The sequence below is a fragment of the Thermobia domestica genome, chromosome 2 (genome assembly GCF_964235325.1).
Source record: "Thermobia domestica chromosome 2, izTheDome1.hap1.1, whole genome shotgun sequence".
NCBI lineage: Eukaryota > Metazoa > Arthropoda > Insecta > Zygentoma > Lepismatidae > Thermobia > Thermobia domestica.
The window spans coordinates 356,988,528-357,008,942 of record NC_137455.1 but is presented as its reverse complement, the minus strand read 5'-3'; the positions used below and the strand labels follow the sequence as shown (position 1 = coordinate 357,008,942).

Sequence of the window (20,415 nt, the reverse complement as noted above, 5' to 3'; positions counted from 1 at the left end):
ATTCACAAAATGATTTTATCGCAGGATATGTTCTAAACAGTTTTATTTCTCCTTTTAAATTGCCTCCGATCCGTTATCTTTTCTTTCATATGTTAAAAAAAATACAATTGACCTGACAGCCCTTTGTAAGCCTCAGCCGCTCCAACGCCATCTGTTAGCGATCGGCTGAACTACGTCCAGCCGAACGACTAACACGTGGTCAGCTCGTTTCGTAGTCCTGTCTCTAACAGGCGTATCACTAGCTTTCTAGACCTACTGGTCGTCATCCCTTTTATTCACATGACTGCCCAATTCGGACGCCGAAAGTTTGAAAGCACCAGGCAGGAATCGAACTCGGGACCACGCGACTTGAGTCCAACGCTCTAACCACGAGACTAAGGTGGCCCACTAAAATCAGACTTTAGAACTCGGTCAGATCTTCACATAATTTAAAATTGAACCAAGTTCCGTAAAGAATACCTTCATGTACTACTGTAGTATGATTTTGTACTTTTAGGGTTCGAAAGTAGAAGAGGACCACGATAGTTTCATCGAGAATCTCATCAATCAACTACGACAGTTACCAGCCATGAACGTGTTGGAACCTGAATTAGGTCACAATTTCGCTGTGTGTCCAATTTTTGGTTCTGGAGATCTATCGAAACTAGGTGTGTGGAATTACAATACTCGGCGTGGGGAACTGGAGGGCAGCTACGGAACTGCACGGTTGCCTTGTGTGGCAGATCATTATAATACACAGCCATTCGGAGATCTTCCTCCATTGCCTCCTCCACCACCAGTGTCCCAACAAAGAGGCTTTTACGATCAAGAGTTTGCTGCACTTAAATTGGATAATGAAAGTAAGTACACGAGTCGAACGTAAATTTAGCTGTAACATTTGTGTTCCAGTTCATTTGACATACACTGTAATTTCTCTAGCTTTAGTTATCGTCTCTTCAACGAGTTGTTTCAGCATGTGATATTGTTAGGATTTTGGAAGTAACGAAAACATTTCAAATAACTAAATTTAAGCACGAAGTTACAAGTAATTAATAAATTTGAATAGCTAAGAACAGCTGTGCGGACAATCAAATCGACATGTGTTAGTTGGGCGAGAGATATCACGAGAAATAGAAATACTCACAAGAGTCATAGTTTGTTACTTGGATTGTTAGGCTTTGTTTCTGTAGCGATGATTTTTATCCAGTAGTGTGAATTACGTGTACTGTAACAAATACAGGTGAGGTTCACAAAGAAATTAAGTGCACAGTAATTTCTGAAATGCATGATTTACTCCATACAGAACTTTTGTATTCTCGCTTCTGCTATTGAAGTAGTTAAAAGTGTAAATGTGCACTGTCTATTAAAACATAATCGGATACCTACCTGAAGAGTTGTGTCCTGTCAAAACCTAATGATGCCACGTCTCGTAGTATAATAGCCATCCTCTGGCATATTCCATGATTTCTCGTGCGAAATCTCAAACATGTGGGCAATGGAAGTAGGCTACACCTCCCGAGATCTCATCCGTCGATCCAGCTCACCCTAAAGGTCTTCTATCGGATTGAGGTCAGTGCTCTGTGGAGACCAATCGAAGTGTTGAACATCGATCCTCTCATACTACAGCATAGTAGTAGCATATAATAACTAGCATTGTTATTCTGTAAGTAGAGGGGTCCATTACTTAGAAACATCACAATTCATTGTATATAATTTTACAGTGTGATTACCATGAACAACAATCGGTGGTTCTACACCGTAGTATATAAAACACCGGCACGGTAGACTCGGATTCGATTCGCACTCATGTAGTTCGGATCGCACGTTAAGCTATAGGTTCATGTCTCATATAGCCGATATTGAAAGGGAGGCTAAACTGAAATCTATCAAGCCATAATACCATCACCACAAAATTTCTAGTTGTCCCCTATGCACTACGGTAGAAGGCGTTCATTGGGTACTGCCAGAGCCAGACACACCCATAGGGCTGAAACAATGTGAACCTCGACTTGCCATTCCATAAAACAGTTGGGTTGGTCCAAGTACTTCCGAGTTTTATTGCTGCAATATGGCGCTTACTTGCAGCTCTTTTGCCTAAAAATATATTCGCTTATTTGCAACATTTCAGTGGAAACAGACCACACTGTTGCTCCCTGTAAGTTGTCTGATGATAGTTATTGTGTGTTCGATTTTGGACAGTTATATGTTTCTGCAAGCAATTTTGATGGTGAGAATTTTCGATTTCCCGGGAGGTTAAGTACACCTACAATGTCATTACAGCTTCAGCGTACGCAGGACGAATGGAACAGTTGATTTGGACCTGCTTAAAAAAATAAATAAAACAAATTCTAACGTTGCATATTACGAATACAGACTGTCGCAGTCCGACAGCTCTGAACCATGCACCGTTTCCTCCACAGCTGGTTCTGTTGCTCATAGAAACACGTCAGACACGGTTCGGATTACATGACGGCCGCATACGAGGTCAATAAGATCCCGTCATGAGGCACCTCTTACTTGCAGGGATGAACACTGTTTGTTTTCGAAAATAAGATCGTAAGGAAAATATGTTTCAAAAGAGACGAACGTGCGTAAGAGTGATCCGTAAGACGAAATTACAATACTTACTCTTCATGTTATATAATGCAAATGATTAGATAAGAGATGCCAACAAAAATTACATAGAAGTGCTCATGTGAAGCGTCTAAAAAAAAAAAAAAAAAAGTCCTTGAGTAAGTGAAGAAGAGAAAATGAAATGAACACTAATCTATTACTATTATAACCTGCAAATTGAGAAAGAAATATGATAAATGCAAGTAAGTTATAAATTGGAAAAGTGTAAAGAAACGGAAGAGTTCCGAAGAGACCTGCGGACACAGTGTTGTTCACTACATACTTTCATGATCTGGGATCGAACCAGTTATCATTCATCGGAGAGGAGCACTCGATCACAGCAACTGTGCCACAACACCGAGAATTAAATTAAAATAACATAAAGGAGATGTGTAACAACAATTCAGAATGTATTGAATTAGTGAGCTTTATTATTATTATTATTTTTGCATGTTTTTTAAACTATAGAGTGAAAAAGTTACTGAGCCCCGATTTTGGTAAAGCAAACTAATGTAGCTTATTAAAGAAAAAAGTGTGAATACAGAGTACTGAGTGATAAAAAATTATCATAAAGGCAGTGCTTTCTTTGTACGTATGAGACCATTGCTAAGTGAAAACTTGTGTTCTATCTGAATTTTCATTTTTAACCCCACTTGTTACTTAAAACTTCCATTTGTCTTCTCAGCTGATGAAAAGAAACAGGAACAAGGAAGTCAAAGCAGTGCTACTCGTGACAGGGATACAGAATCCCCAGACAGCATTATAAGTTCATCATCTCCAGAATGTGTGTTCCCTGAACTTATACGATTCCCAGGTAAGTCATTTGTCAGTTGTGTTGTGATATAAGTATTACCAATGAAAACTTTGAGGCACTTAAAATGTATTGAAATGAATAAAATCTGTCACTCTGTAAAATTTATCCGAAATTTATGAAGCTTTCTTTTCCAAATATTCTAGAAGTTTCGTATTTTTTCTATTTGAATTATAGGGATTTTGAGCTTGGTAAGAAAAATCGGGTGTAGTATGTAGCTAAAACTGAAGAAGGCTGTGGCTCAGCACTACAAGAGTTCCGTAGCTGATAAGGGAATGTGAGGCGATGAAGTGTGGCGAGTGGTAATGATTGTGCGTTATTTAGTCAAAAGCAGCAGTGATGTAAAGTACAGGAGGAAAGTGGATGCGCCATAATACAATGTTTCAGAAGACGAACAACGTGTCAAGATCAAGATTGAGGACACAGTACACAACAATGTTTTCAGGGACATCGCGACGACCTTTTCGCCAAAATGAAGAAACCACTTCACAGGGGCGTCCCTGTGGTTCACCGACATCATACTGACGGTGTACGACGCTTTCCACGTTGACAGTTGATTACCGTAATAGAACAAAAACGGTAACAGATAGCGATAAACTATTTTGTGAAATCGATTCAGCATCTTGAGGAAAGACAAGATCTTCACACACCTCTCTCTACTAAAATCGTAAGTGGTAGACGAATACTATTACTTCTGGTTTCAGTATTGATCGTCATAGAGCAAGAATGGTAAGAAGTAGTGATCCGTTTCCTCGTTTAACTTTCTATTCAAACCAGAAGTAGAAATCAACAATTATCGGTTTCAACGTTGATTGCCATTGAACGAAAACCATAAGGGATAGCGAGAAGTAGTTTTGTGCAATGGATTATAATCCGAAAAATATGGTCCACCTCAGATTTTATTCCTTAAGTGCAACCAGAAGTTATAGTAAACTGCTTTTTTATAGTTCGAATATTAATTTTCATGTAGTAAAAAACTATAATACACATCAAGAAACGGCATTTTGATATCAATTCCAGTGTTCCAGGAATAAGTTCCGTCTGACTTTACTCCTGAGTTACAATTGGAAGTTAAGATTTACGAATTATGTACGACCAGTCACAGTATTGAGTTCGCATAATTTGGAAACCTACCATAGTTTCATAACGTGAAACGAAACTAACTTGTCTCAGTTCCAGAAAAGAAAGAAAGACAAAAGATGAAATAATGTTGGGAAAGATAGAAATGTGAGATAATTGGGAACTCGAATGGAATGATCGATTAATTGAGCTAGTAGTGACATAACTTAATTATTTTCACCAATCCAGTCAGCAGGAAATCGGAGTTCCTCTCCAAACTAATTTTTATTACCAATAAAATTTCTTATTAATGCGAATAGGATGCAATTTTTAAAAATATTTGCGTATTTTATCTATTTCACAATGGATATCGGTTATTATTTAATTGAAGCAATAACTCTTTCATGTAATTAAAATCTTGATTGCTGTGGAGATCTTTCTCTACATGATATTTCTGTGATTAATTTGAAGAGGTGAGAACTGCAAGAAAATTCAAGCACACGGTATTCGTTTCACACAATATTTACATGACAAGGTCTAAGACCACTCATAAACACTAAAGCCGTGACCACTATGGCGCTCTGCTTACCTTTTGCAAGTTCATGATAGAATAGAAAACAGTTATTACGCGTGTGTTGAGGGACATGCTTTACACCCCCATTATAACCTTTCTGTTATAATGAAACAATATTATATGGTGGTTAAAAGAATTTTTCACAATTTTAATAAGTTAACATTATTACATTATGCTGTAATAAATTGCTGTTTAGCATACTAACATTGTAAGATTTCGCCGAAAAATTACTCAATTTAGTCTGACGAACTTGACAAGAACGTTTCTTTATGGCATAGCACTTAATGGCGGGAAGATGCAACAAACAAACCTGCTTACAGTCTGACGGGCTTTCATCCATTTCGTCACTTATTTTCTACTCAACTTCGTCAACTCTCTTCCTAACGCGGTAGCGTCGTGCTCATTAGTTGCATGTTCTATTGTACAGTTCTTCTCTTACGGCTTGAAGCCATTGTTATTTCGACTGATAACCATGCGAGCGTAATCATAACCGTAACATCTACAAACAGCAGAGCGACTAGTTTTCAGGGCTAAGATGACAGTGAATTCTTAATACGCACATACAATTCTTGATGCCAAAGTTATTAGAAGCTTGAACTAGATTACACGTATAAAAGAAGTTTAACTAGATTTTAGCTGATCTGTTTGTACCCAATGTTTGGAGACGCCATATAACGGGCTTCTCTTGTACTGTATTTCGACTGTTATTTATGTAGTTTGCGCTCAAAAACGCTTGGACTAAACAGTGAATCATAATAGACTGAAGAATGATTTAATTGCTACAGACAGTTAAATAGAATATTCTATTAAACATGTAGTTTATCTTTAAAGTATGGTTTGTATATAAATCCTCTGTCGTTTTTAAGTATTTGTAACATCTATCTAGCACAAATATGGCCAGATTGTTCCTTTTTGTATCTGCTTAAGTCATTCATGTTCATTTTTGCTTTATCTCTCAAAATTTTAAAAAATCCCTTAGAGTCTTCTGAGGAAATCCGTTGTGCTGTCATTGAATGATTCTGAAATTTTTGTTTTTAGATAATTAGGTTACAAGTCTAAGAGCGAGTATGTTTCTTATGTTGATTCAGTTCTACGGCTAGTGGCTATGGAGATATTCAGCTTTTTAAAATGATTTCCGAAGCCTTAGACTCTTTAAGAAAGTGATTATTATTATTATTAACTCTTCTTCCTGTTGACAGATGCTAGTATTAAGGAATTATTATTATTATTATATATTTTTTAATCTGGAAATTTTTCCTATACGTTTCTTGATCTTGGCTTCCTCTTTTAACTGTCAATATTTTCTTCTGGTTTTCAAATTATCGATCAGTTGTGTTCTTTCTACTCGTCATTTTCCTTCTAGCTTTCACTCTTGTTTTATAAAGATAACAGTTTCTTTGCAAGATTTGTCTAATCCAGCTGACTTTCCTACGAAGGATGCTGACTAAAAGCGTCTTCTTCTCTCCTACTCATGTTAAAGTATCTTCGTTTGTTGCTCTCTATTTCCATTTTATCTTCTCCATCTTCCTCGAAGCTCTGTAAATATTGCTTCTCTCACTTCCGTAATGTTCAATTCTCCGAACCATGCAATACAATACTCCATATATAGCACTTGCCTAGCTTCCTTAGTCTAATGTTAAACCTGCAAGTTAGAAGTGATCTTTTCTTGTTGACTGCCTCTTTGGCTATGGCAATTCTTGACCTGATCTCTTTGGTGCTGTAAGCGTCTCTTGTCAAGACTTCTCAAATATTTGAACTGATCGACCTCAGACACTCTCTGCTCTACTCGGATCCGTAAGGACGTGTTTCCACGGGATATTAAAGATCGGTTTGATTTGATTCTCAGCTTATCGTCCCTTTCAGCAGCGATGCTATTGGAGACGTGGATCTACAGCTTAACATGGTGTCTGAACCACGTGAGTTTCAGCCGGGAATCGAACCCGGTTCTCCCACGCTAAAGGCATGTATGGAGTAATATTAAGGACATGATATTCGAGTAACATTTCCTAAGACCATTTTGCATCTTTTGATAAGAGCTATTACCCTACTAATTCGATAGTTGCAGGAACATTTTGTATAAATATATTCTTGATTCATTATTTTGATATTTTGCGACCACATTTGGAATGTGTTCTGTTTTAATATGCGGCAAAGTTTCATGTTTCAAGACGATAAAATGCAAAAATCTCGCAATTACGTACGTCGCCATGAATTATAGTTAAAGATTTTAAAGTCAAAAAGCAGAATGGAAATTCAGATTTTTTAAAATAGCTTTTTGTACTCTGTAGATTTGATACTGTTCTGTGATTCACTTAAACTGGAAGTTTGGAGTAGCGTAGGAAATGCCTTTAATGTATTGTCACGATGGATGGGGTTTGGAATATATATATATATATATATAAGCAAACATGTTCTAATCAATTTTTTCTCTTGATATTTCTCTTTTTTGAGTAAGCCTTTGATATTTTGCCTGTCTTATTATGTTTTATTATTTCTATCATTATATATCTTTTATTCTTATCTATAAATACATAATTAGTTTTATTTCGTAATAAAAATCTGAGTTCATGTTATTGCAAATTACATTAGTATTGTTTTTATAGTTCTGTAACAGTTATTATGCATTGTGTTACTCCTGCAATCATCACAGGTGAAAGCAAAGTGATTAAACAAAATCGCAGTTCCAGAATATCTATTAAGCATGTACTCCATAAAGAAGACCTGGTTATCCTTGTTCCTTACCCAAATGGTGGATCCTATCAACCTGTTACCAAATACTCCTTTACTCAAGTTACTAATATTTGTGGTAAGTAATGCTCTCTTTTATTTTGTGGATTTTTCACCAAATTGTTTATAAGAATTTCCAGATAACAATGTACGTATAAATTTGGAATCTTACCGTGAATTCCTAATTGCATAATTATGAAGTAGTTTCAACAGTTACATCCTCCTATAAAATGGCAAGTACACATATTATAAATCGAAGAAAATTCGTATCTCTGGAAAGAATTGAGTGATTAAAGTAAATCTTTTCACTTATATCGAGTATATGGATATTGTAGTTTATATTACTGAAAGTACAAGGGCGTGGGGCGTCATAAATAACCATAAAGAGAAATCCGAGGAAAATTCGTCATAAACCCTTCTTATTATTTTCTTCATTCTAATCATAAAAGGGAAACTCATCAGCCTGTGCGTATGCTAATTCCTAATAGTAAACAGTCAATCTAATAGATGTTGCTATTTGCCTGTCTGATTCCAGTAGATGTCGCTAGCGTGCAGGCAGTTTGCCGAGTTAAAACTTGCAACAATTTAGTTGCAATTTGAACTTTATTGTTTCAGTTTATTTATTTCAAAATGGGTAATTTCATTTTCCAATTATAATGCGAATTATAAATACTTAGCTAAAACTCATTTTTTTTACATTAAAAAGAAAAATCATGAATAATCGCGAGAAAAATAAGGAGCTTGATAGACAAAACAGGTTTTAAATTGGAAGTCAGCATAAAAGTTTATATTAGCATCTGGCATTTCTGTTTTTCCTTGGCGTAAAGAAAGAAAAGAAACTTCCTTCTAAATTTATATATAATTATTGGTTGTGCCATCGTTAACTTGGCGTGTAACAAGCCAGGAAAAGGACCTTAATGAAAAAGGGTGACTACAACAAATTTCCTGTGGAGACGTTCTGAGTAGTGAGGGCAAACTCAGCTAAAGTTACGTGTAATCTAAACAGATGTATTCCAGTAATAATACCAAAATGCTTGTGGCAGTTAGTTCTCGTGCCTATCTCCATATATAATTTATGGAAGTCCTTTCTCTTTTCCTTTGAGAATACTATCTCAAAATAAATGAACGACTATTTTGATCGTTTAGAGTGCATTTTGAGCAAACAAGTCTTCGTTGAATTTGCGCGTCTACTCGGAACACCTGTTATTTTCTGTGGTTGAAGAAGCTACTAAAACATCATCAACTACCTTTGTAATTGCTCTTCGTGAGCTTCGAGAATGTAAAACGCAATTACGCAGAAAGATAATAATAGTTTGCATTTCTGAATTTTGCAGGTTTGCAGCTAATTGAGGATGACGATTCTGAAGAAGAGGAGAAGAAAGAGAAAATGAACAAACGAGCATCGCCTGTTATCCCACTTATTGCTCCAATTCCAATCCGTTTACGACCGTATCCTCATCCAAAGGATAATAATGAAGTGGTAAGAATAGGGATTTCCCCACATTTACTCTTCATATAAAATAAGAACAACGGTAAAATGCTAACTAAAAGACAGTGAAAATATGATAAAAGGTCTTTGTGAGTTAAGGAAAAGACAGGGAGCTTTCTTCATGAAATCATTAGCCTAATATTAACTTACAAGGCTGTTCTTGAAATCTCTTTTGATTAGAAAGAATCACGGATTCTAAACTACAGGAATGGTAGTGAACGGTCGCATCAACATGAACTAACTTGTAAAGTGGTTCTTATAAGTTAAACTTTTGGAACTATCAATATTGTGACGTCAGCGTCTCATTAAGAACAGGTAGTTTGTTGATTACAAGATAGCAACTGACCTGGAGATGGTCTTAAAAGATGAGGTGATTTTAAAACTGTATAAAGAAACTAATTTTTCATCCTAAAAAAGAGACTGTAGAATTTAAAATGAGTTCCAGTGAAACTTATCAATTCAATGCGTAAATAGCTGACACCTAAACCGTTTAAGATAAGAACGGAAAAGACCTTACGTGAGAGAAATTACATGCAATTTGTTTGAAAATACTTTATAATGCTTGCGAGATAGTGACTAATTGGATACAAAATTGTGCCGCGATGGCTGGGTGTAATTGCGTTTTCAGATGAGGCTACATTTCATGTGTCTCGTGTCGTGAAGACATTATTGTTGGAGTTAGACTCAGGAGCGTCCAAGTATATGAAACAAACGAAGGGTTACTTGTCATGCACCTTTTCCATAGAACATTTAATATGCCTATTTTTAAGTAAGACACTATTACTAAAAATGTGCACCTTCCAATGTTGCAAAGGATTTCTAATTCCAGAAGTAAACAGAAGAAATATATAATTTGTTTATTTTCAACAAAACGGAGCATACGTTTTCCCTACTAGGCCCTTTCAGGTGCGACGTTACAGAAATGAGCAATTTGATGAGCGAGGGATTGGTCCCAGGGAGCCCATTTCTTGGCTCGCAAAGTATTCTGGTAGGACATGCTACTATTTCTGGGTATGAGGGTAAATAATTTGCTGAAAAGCATTAAAATATGTGTTATTTAAAAGAGAAAACTCGTAATGGAAATGGTTAATATGCAGTTATGGGATTCTGTAAACAGTTGCCGTTGTTTGAATCGAACAAGGTGCATGCGGTTCGGCATTTGACTCTTTCAATTCTGACAGGACTTTAAAATCACCTCTTGTATTATACATTTTTCTTAAGTAATAATATTGTAATTCCTGATGTATTTAGCGAATTTTATCATAAGTTCCAAAGCTTTTTAATAAATCAAGCTAATGTTAGCTATTAAAATATGATTAATTTTAAGAGTGTATTGCTCATAATAATACTAACCTTAACTTCTGTGAACGGTGAACCATCGTTTGGTGAATAAATTAGATTTGGAACACCCAGAAATGTTTGCGTGGTTAACTAAGGAGCAACACCGGGTACTGTTTATATCGTGGATATTACTGCTTAAAATCAGTATATGTTTTGTTTAATTTTTTTCAGGATAAAGAAAATATTGGTGTAACTAAAGATCCATTAACTCTAAAGACAAGATTTGGATTGTCACCACCGGCTCCTCTTCGAGATTCAGGAAATGTGACAGTGACACTTACGTTGACATCTGTTGCTGCAGAAGATATTCTTGGAGTTCTTCGAAATCTTGCGAACATTCTTCACATTCCGGCACCTTCAGGGTATCACATAGTGGAACGGACTACCACACCACCTAGTCAAAAACTGGGATTATATAGAACGAAAGGAAAAGATGGCAAAGAAGGAGGTTAGTATTTTTATCATGGAAATTTAAACAATTTTCATAATTTTATTTTTATTATTATAATTGGTATACAACAGAATTATTGCAAAAATTGTTGATTACCTTGAAGATTTGGCCATTTATTAAGAGCAGGGCGCATTGTAGTCATTATCATTCCCACCTTCGTGTAGGAAAGCTGCAAAGTCTGGTCAGGAAAACGATAATCCGGAGATTTTCATGCGTTCATCGTAAGCATCATCATCAGTATGTTCAATGGGAATCTTAAGAAATCGAGCCCACCAGTTCCTTCATTCAGTACTTCTATACAATGAAGAGGCTGAAGCTAAATACACATGAACCATATTTACCACTTATGAAATCAGTTACAAGGGAATTATTAAAAGTAATTACTTTGATAGTGTTCATCCAGTTTTCATTTTGCGTTATTAACATACACCATCCAACAGCTAAGTAATGAGACTGATTTTATTGTGACGAAACAGTGAATGCAATCCATAAACAAATGTGTGCGTTCGAAAGAGTAATCCCTACTCTATAATCTGGCAACACCGTATTGTCGCACTCGAAGCATGACGGAAAATGCGACACCATTAACAGCAGTCACTGGAGGCAACAGCATGGAGCAGAAAGCGAATATCATATTCTGTGTTAAATTGGGTAAAAGAGCAATAGAGACTGTTGATTTGATACGGAGAGTATATGGGGATACGTGTATAGGGATGTGGGGGTACAGAGAAAGTTCGACTTACAGAAGTCAAAAGTGAAGACAATGCTCTTGTGTTTCTACGAGTAAGGGTATCATTCATCTTGAATTTGTACAATCCGCGGCAAAAAACCTGCAACATGAGCATATAAGTTTATTGTGAAATGACGAAGTCCTTTGCTCCAAAATAAGTGTGCACGGGAGGAGGCCGAGGTTTATCCTGGCGTGATTCGTTCCACTTAGACGTTATGTCATTTCCTGTGCTGTTTGGCGTAGTTTCACAATAAACTTACATCTTCATGTTGCAGGTTTTTTGCCGCGGATTGTACCAGGTCTCACACAGAATACTCAGTTTTATTTAACCTGTAAGTACTCGCGCCTTTTTGTAACACTAGTACTCGCGCGGGGGTCCAGTAGACCCCAAATTGATACTAGTTTTATTACAATAAAAGTATATTTTTTAAATAATTAAGACAATGTAGCATAACTCTAGACATGTTTTTAAAAGGATTTGTTGCAATTAGATTTTTTGAACCGTTTTGAGACATTTTAAAAATATTTTTCATCAGGACTTCTGGCTAACAACACAAAAGTTACCTGGTTGGAGGTCTGTGAATACCCCGCGCGGGTACTTAAGGATTAAGTGTTTTGGAGTGTTTCATGAAGAAAATTCGTCGTGTTCGGCCTGAATGCTTAGCCCCAGGTAGCTGGTTCCTTATTCATGACAAGGCATCCGCTCACCGGGCTATACTTGTTCAGGAATATTCGGCCAAAAAACAAGTGTGTGCGCGTGCTAACCCCCCTATTCTCCAGATATGTCCCCCCTGCAGCTAGTTTTTTGTTCCCTAAACTGAAGTTACCATTAAAAGGATGTATTTTTGGCAATGTTGAAGACATCCAAGCAGCTATGACAACGGCATTAAGGAACGTACTACAAACTGAATTGCAGAAGTTCTACTTCTTGCGTGATCGTGCCATTCGCTGTATTGACGCAGGAGGGATGTACTTTGAATAATAAAGATAATGTAATAATACCTTTTTGTTTGGTCACAATAAAATCGTCTTATTACTCAATTGTCGGACAGTGTATGTCAAATTCACTTATATTTTGCGTTTTATGAGTAACTGCATGTAGTGCGTGTCCCGGCGGAAATTTTTGAGTAGAGAAAGTTCAGTACAGATTAGAGATGCAAAAAAGCCGGCTGTTTTGAATCGATGGTTTTTTGCACATATAAAGCCGGCTTTTTTGGGAAACAAAACTAGAATTTTGGAAATTTTGGCTTTTTTCATTTTCATGATTTTTCTATTTGAGTAGCTTTCTTATAGTATGCTCTAAAGTTAAATAAGATTTCATGACCTAAATACTATATTTCACTCTGGAATTCACCATCATGATGGGTGGAGCACATGTTTTATGAATTAAAGTAAACATACAGTACGTAGTATTTGAGGGCAATCGTAGAGAATATTTAATTTTATTTTAACTTCTGAGTTATCGACATTTTTTGCTGTAGAGAAGCGAAACAAAGTCTGCTTTATCAATTTAAAGCAAACTTTTGAAAAAAGGCCAAAATTTCCCAAGCAAAAAAGCAAAGCATTTTTTTTTTATTTTTTTTTTTAGGCCGCTTTTGTTTTGAGCCCTTGCATCTCTAATACGGATTAATATAGGGATTCTTGAGTAGTAAGGGCGAGCTCAGCAAAGCATTCCTTTATTATCATTATTATTATTACTGAACTTTCTGATTATTACTAGTACTTTGGGTAAATAAAAAAAAAAATGACGCAAAGTTGAGTTCGCACTTCGTAACGCCTCATGTGTAACAATTTGAAAACTCGTTCAAATTGTACTTAGTTGTAAAATTTATATCATTCGTTGCAATGTTGTCCAAAGTTTTATTATTTGGAATTTAACTTCCTTTGTCAGCACCGAGGCTTGTATGAGATGGTACCTACAGCTTAAAGGGGATCATAATCAAAATAGGCTCATGGATAATACCAAATATTAAGAGATGCACCTTTTTAAGCTTTGCTAATAATAATGATCAAAAGATTAATTTGACTTGCTAAAACTACGAGAATTTTTTTCTTCTTTTCGGAAATTCCAGAACTTTTTTTCCTTCAGATCCGACTCGTTAGGGTTGAAACTGGACTTTTGAAATTGTAGCATTTTCCTAAAATAAGGAATAAATAAGATCCCTTTATTTTGAGAAAATTAACTAATAATCATGTAAAAGTTCATATGTCATTTCGTTGAAAATTACCTCAAAGAGAAGTTTTTGCATGTTTGTTCCAAAAAACTACCACAACTTAAACAGGTTTCCTTTAATATTAAAATATTATCAATGAGTCTGACATTTTAAAGTAAAATATCGTGTTCACTGAATTATTCAAAAAGTAAGGACCAGACAAATTACACAGTATTGCTCAGTTTGTTTCATTACGTGCGATGGTATAACCAATTCTCAGTTTAGGGAAATGTTGTGCCTTGTTTGTACTACCGTACTTTGAAACTGAAAATAATGTTAGCATAACAATGTGAGATTGAGTACGCCTAAGTACAATATTATTTCTCCACCCAGTATGTATAAAAAGAATCTATTGAATCTATAAATGAAGAGGAAGGTAGTGGAGTATTGATGACCCAGTATTGTATATCTTACAGTGTTTGTGTTTCAGTTTGTGATGTATATATATATATATATATATATATATATATATATATATATATATAATAATGAAATTATGACTGTATGCGTATATTAGGATGCTCTAAAAAGGTAATTTAAGTACAACTTTGTTTGTTTCTTCTAACAGCTCCAATTGATATTCAGAGCATTCTGAATGGAGCAGCAAAATTTTGTCGTCACTGTGACGTGGTGATTCTAAATAACTTAATAAAGAAGAAAGCCAGTGATCTTCCCTTCTTATCGAAAGAAGATTTAGAGAACGGTGATGACCTCTATTTCTGTAGTCCAACATGTTACATGCAGTTTGCTTTGACTCATCGCTCCAGTGCGTCGGAAGATAAAGTAAGTTTTTTAAATGTAGATGAACAATCTCTTTCCTTGTATTACATTATATTTTTCCTACCTGATGACTATAGCATGCAAGCTATTATATTAATTACGTTAGAATTAAATTTTCAGTGTGACGTGGTAAACTCAGGGAATTCAAACTTAAAAAAAAGAAAAAAAGGAAAGAAATTATTGCTACTTCATATTCCAGTTACTTGTTATTTCTAATTATTTACAATATGCGAAGAGCTCATTTTAAACATAAACTTACCCAAATTACTTCTGAAAATAATAATAAAAAAACAATGAAATGTTACGTTTAACGTCCTACGATTATGCCCTTTAGGCTAAAAGAGATGGTTGATTGATGTAAGTGAATGGTTGTGAAATTAAATTTTTGTACTCTTCCACTGAGAATCGAACCTGGGACCAATGTAGACGAAAGACACGCACGCTAGCCACTCGACTAGCGAGAAGGGCGAGCTGTGTTCTATTTATAACTCTTTTTTGAGAGTAATTACAGCAGGTTATTTTTCAGTCAGCTTTTGATATTATGGAAGGTACGAATATATGTGAAAAGAACGCTCTTGCTTTCGAGAACGAAATATATTTACTTTTTGACAGCAAAATAGCGGCGTTATTTCTTCCTGTTTTCTCTATTTCTATTTATTTATTCATTTATTTATTTTTTTTTTTGTAAAAAAAAAATACAAAATCAAGATCGTGCTTGAACGTCATTTAATACTGGACCGTAATGCTAATATATAACTAATTACAAAAGTAATTTGCAAGTTACAGACGAAAGCTTTATTTTTGACACAAAATTGATATTTAAATATTTATTATTATCATCATACATTCCCTTTTATTGTTGCGGGCCACGGTGGGTCAGTAGTAGAGCGTTCACCCATGGGAACCTTAGTTCGATCCCAGCTCGCGCCAAGTGAGCTTTGTGGTGGACAAACACCATGTTCAAGGGTTTTCTTGGGGTTCTCCTGTTTCCTCCCACTTTCTTTATTCAACCATTTCATTCAATTCTCATAATCACAATCTCCTTTAGCTTCGCCGGCATAAGCGTGGTACGTAAAACTTGAAGGTTTCATTTCCTTTTATTGTTACACATGCAAGTGTAGTGAGAAGAGCTGTTACAGACCAATTAGCATGTAAGGATCAGTGTTAGCGCGGGAGATCAGGGCTCGATTGCCTGTGGAACTCGACGTTCTTCGGATCCCACAGTAAGCTATACGTCCACATCTTATAGCTACTTCCACGCTTTAGAGCCTCAGTGCTAAAAACACACTAATCTTCAAATCAGCCAAGGGGACACAGTGGCTCCAAGTGGTAGAGCGCTTACGTCTGGTGCGTGGGGTCCTTGGTTCGATCCCCGACAAAGTAAATTTATGGTGGACAACGTGCTTGTGTGTTTTCTTGGGGATACTCTCATTTCCTCTCACTTTTTGATTCCACCATTCACTTGCTTTAATCATCGTCTCTCTTAGCCTACCAGTCATAAGCGTGGGACGTTAAACTCAGTTTTTATGTATTTTTTTTTTTCAGTTCATCCAGTATGCACGAAAGGGAGTTCATATTGACAGAAAGCTTAAATGACGTTGTTTGGGATCGAACGCGTGACATTGGGCTTTATGAAAATAATTGAAACACTTAAAAAAATGCAGCAGGTACGACCTGCTGCTTAATACGATGTGGAACCACCGTTAATCTGCAGAACAGGTCTGATTCTTCGTGTAACGGAGTCATATAAAACATAAATGATTTTCAGAAGAGTATTTTACTATTCTCGTGCAGCGCAACACACTGTTCCATCAGCGAGGCTGAAAGGAAATCCTCTCCAAAGTCTTGAGATTTAGGACTGACCAGAAATGTTATTAATATCAAGGCTCTGGAGGTTGGGTGAGTCAAGGGAAATATAGTTCATCCGATCGATGTTCATAAACCAGAGACACGACAGGTTTAACATAATTTTATCATTGACCGGAAACATCTGAACCGTAGTCACCTAAAATGTCGAAGGATCACCGGCAAAAATACGTCCCGAGAACATACTTACAGGACTCACAGAATATCCGGAAATTTCGGCCCGCAGCTTCTGCCACGTTTCACGGCAGAGAGGAGACACTTCGGAGCATAAGGTTCTTTGTGCGTCCCACATACATAAACATGGCCTGTTGTTGAAAATAAGGTGAAGAAAGACTCGTCGAACCATACTACCCGTTTCCAGTCATTGGTGGTCCTTTTATTTTGCATGCTGTTACCACAGTTTTCTGTGCATTAAAACGTTGCTGACGGTGATCAGCGGTTTGAAACTTGCAGACCGATCGCGGATGATCACGTTATGTTACTGGTGACTGATTGCTGCATTCGTTCTACGGTACTTGATGACTTTTCTCCCCAATGCTTCGCAATACCTTTCATTCAGTCTTCTTTTCCGTCCGCTATTATTCTTGATCGTGTTTTCGTCATGAGTTCTGTAGGTTGTCGTCTTGAACACTGGCAACCTAGATCATTACACCAATTAACCACACAGCTATGAATGAATGAATGACATTTAGTGTTCCTTTAGGCGAAAAGAAGTAGGAGACGGATGATAATGAAGATGAATTATTTTAAAATTAATTGTTTTTGTTTTTTCACCGGGATCCAACCAGGTACCAAGGGCATACGCACTAGCCACTAGACCAGTAAGGAGGGGGCACACCCATAATTTGATCTCTTTAATGATTTTGCATCATATCCGTCTGCCCTCTTCAATACACGTCTGCATCCCATCCCACGTCACATACTCTAGACGATTACCTAACACGCCACTAAGGACGGCCAGGGACGCATATGTCCTACGTGTTGCAGTGTAAAGATGCTTAACTAATATACTATAATAATTACGTAATGTTTGTTCTTTCATAGGCTGCAACCATTGTAGACCATTTATATGGATCTACGCACCAACAGAAATCAAAAACTCCGGACAAAGAGAAAGAAACCGAAAAGATGGAGTCCGAGGAGGCTACCACGAAAGAAAAGTTAAAAGAAATTAAGAAGGAAGAACCAGAAGAGACGAAACCAGGAGTAAGTATTGCATAATTGTGTATTCGTAGCTAAAGTGCGTATCAATAATATACATAAGCGGTGAGTACAAGATGGTTTACAATCTCGTGTCCTCTACATTTTGTATCGTACTGTGTCACATAGTTTTACCAGGTTCCAGGTGGGGCGATGGGTTACAATCCGTTTTGGATCAGTATAGTAATATGTCTACTTTTGGACCATATTGTGTAATATTGAGTGGAGTGACACATCCCAGATTTTAGAACTTAAAAATTCTAGTTCTTTTATTTAGGGTATATTACGAATAGTAAACATTCACTGAAGTTTCTCTGTTTACATTGAATATATATATATAACATAAATTTCAGAATAATGAACGCTAACGGAAGATGTATTATGAATATTGAACTCATCCGCCGGGCAAATCCATACCTTCACTATATCCAGTAAGAAGTGTTCACGTAGAGAAAAACACGTTAAGTGGCATTTACCATGTTTCTCTTGTTCTTGGAATGTTACCTATATTGAAATAATAATAAAAAAAATGGCAAGAGAGTAAGGGAGTTCCGTGATGACAAAGAAACAGTGTGAGGTCTGTCGAAATATCTACAAACCATTAAACATCCAGTACAGAATATAGAACCTTTATACCGGACTACCTCTAATTTCGAAAGAAATGTGTTCGAAGCATATTATATTAAGACAAGAAATCCGTCACTTAATACTGAAAAGTGAATTCTGGTTAAGAACTGGTATGTTACTTTTACTGACTTACTTAATAGAAATATAATCCAGTAACAACTTCATTACAGTTTTTAGTTGCATACAAAATTTCAGAATTACCAAATAGGTATAATTACACATGATCATTTGATTGGAAAGCAGCGTTCGATTTGGCTTTACTGTAGACATGAAGATTTTAAGAATGTTTGCAATGTCAAATCTAACCGAAAAAGAGTTGCGTTGTATGAGCGTAGTGCGTGTTGCGAAGGGGTAAGTTGTAGCTCCCCTTCGAGCACGGATACATCCTTTGATACATCGATTGGAAGTGAGTCGCAGAGTTGCCGGATCATTGCCTGAAGCAAGTCAGTCCATGGCTGCTGTAACTCGAGATCTTTCAGATCGGTAGTGGCGCAAAATTAACATCCGAGCTGGTCCCAAACGTGTTCAATTGGGGAGAGATCAAGTGACTTTGCTGGGCAGGGTAAAACAACCTCAACATGACGTAGACAGTCCATAGATACATTTGATGTGTATGGTCGAGCGTTGTCTTGTTGAAAGATTTTACCAGCGTGCTTTCACAGAAGTGGGAACATATGCAGACTCTGTTCTAGAATATTGACTGGATGTGATCTCTCCACCTGCCGCCACTAAAAACGCACATGATGGTCATCTGTCGCAATACATGATCGAGACTCATTGCTGAACACGGTCTGTTGCCATTCATGAGGATTCCGTGCTGCCCGAGTGCGACACCACTTAACACGCTGTCGTTTATGCACTGGTGTTAATTGCAACCTACGCAGGGAACGGTGCACCCGCAATCCAGTCATCAAGACAATGTGGGATGACACAGTGTGCCTCGAATCGACTACTTGTGTCCAGATGGCAGGCACAGGCCTCACATGGTTACGTAATGCTCTACACTTAATATGACGATGTCCATGTTTTGTGGTCTGTCGTGGTTGGTACCACTGTTTGATACAGTATGTAAAATATAAGTGTGAGAGTTTGATCGACATATTTTCGAAGGCAAATAATGTAAAGACCAAACTGAAATGTTCAGTTGCCAATGGCGACAAAGCCTACCGAAATTTTGCGTTTTGCTGAACACCAGAAACAAAGAATTGTGTGTTTGAATAATTATCTATTTACGAGAATCATTCAAATAACAACTCTCGTTCTCACCACAACCTAGTCCACTACCTTGCCAGCAACCGCTCTGTGTTAGTTTTATCCCCTAGAATTTTGTTTTAATTGTAAAAACATCGTAGATAGGAATTGTTCCCGCCTTGTTACTAAAGAAATATTTTTGTTACAGGTTAAAGAGACAGAAATGGTAGTACATGTTAAACAAGAAACCCAAGCGGACTCTTCTCGTGTACCTGAGAAAAGGAGTCGAAAACACACTGGAGATGATGGAACGAGTCAGCCACCACCAAAAGTGTGGAAAGGTCTCAGGTATAAGCGATGGTCTCCGGTTGTCATTCAGACAGCAAGAAAATACAAGAAACCCACAGATAAGGAGATGACAGAGGTAAGTGTTCGGGGTTCCATGAGTTTTAAGTGTTCAAAAATTTTTGGTTGTGTCTGTATTTAGTAATAGGATAAAATACTTGTTAAAAGCTAGTTGATTGCAAATGATGGGTAGTTACAGTTTCCAGTTTTCAACTGGGCCGCGGTGGCTCAGTGGTAGAGCGTTCGTCTCTGGTGCATGGGGTCGCTGGTTCGATCCCAGCTTGCACCAAGTGATATTTGTAGTGGACAGACACCGTGTGCTGGGTTTTCTCAGAGTTCTCCCGTTTCGTCCCACTTTCTTCATTCCACCATTTAACTCATTTTTCATCATCACTGTCTCCTTTAGCCTAGCTGGCATA

At 36.9% G+C, this 20,415-nt stretch overlaps 1 protein-coding gene across 10 annotated transcripts in view; it reads left to right on the top strand.

Moving 5' to 3' along the window:
* Positions 1-20,415, top strand: part of LOC145678807 (histone-lysine N-methyltransferase 2C-like) — a 262,032-nt gene that overhangs the window by 209,658 nt on the left and 31,959 nt on the right. For all 10 annotated transcript variants that reach the window (XM_081749328.1, XM_081749335.1, XM_081749329.1 and 7 more), the window contains 7 exons: positions 497-839; positions 3,278-3,406; positions 9,098-9,243; positions 10,765-11,041; positions 14,556-14,770; positions 17,678-17,839; positions 19,860-20,075. In XM_081749328.1, the coding sequence (XP_081605454.1) occupies positions 497-839; positions 3,278-3,406; positions 9,098-9,243; positions 10,765-11,041; positions 14,556-14,770; positions 17,678-17,839; positions 19,860-20,075 (1,488 nt within the window). The remainder of the gene's footprint in view (positions 1-496; positions 840-3,277; positions 3,407-9,097; positions 9,244-10,764; positions 11,042-14,555; positions 14,771-17,677; positions 17,840-19,859; positions 20,076-20,415) is intronic.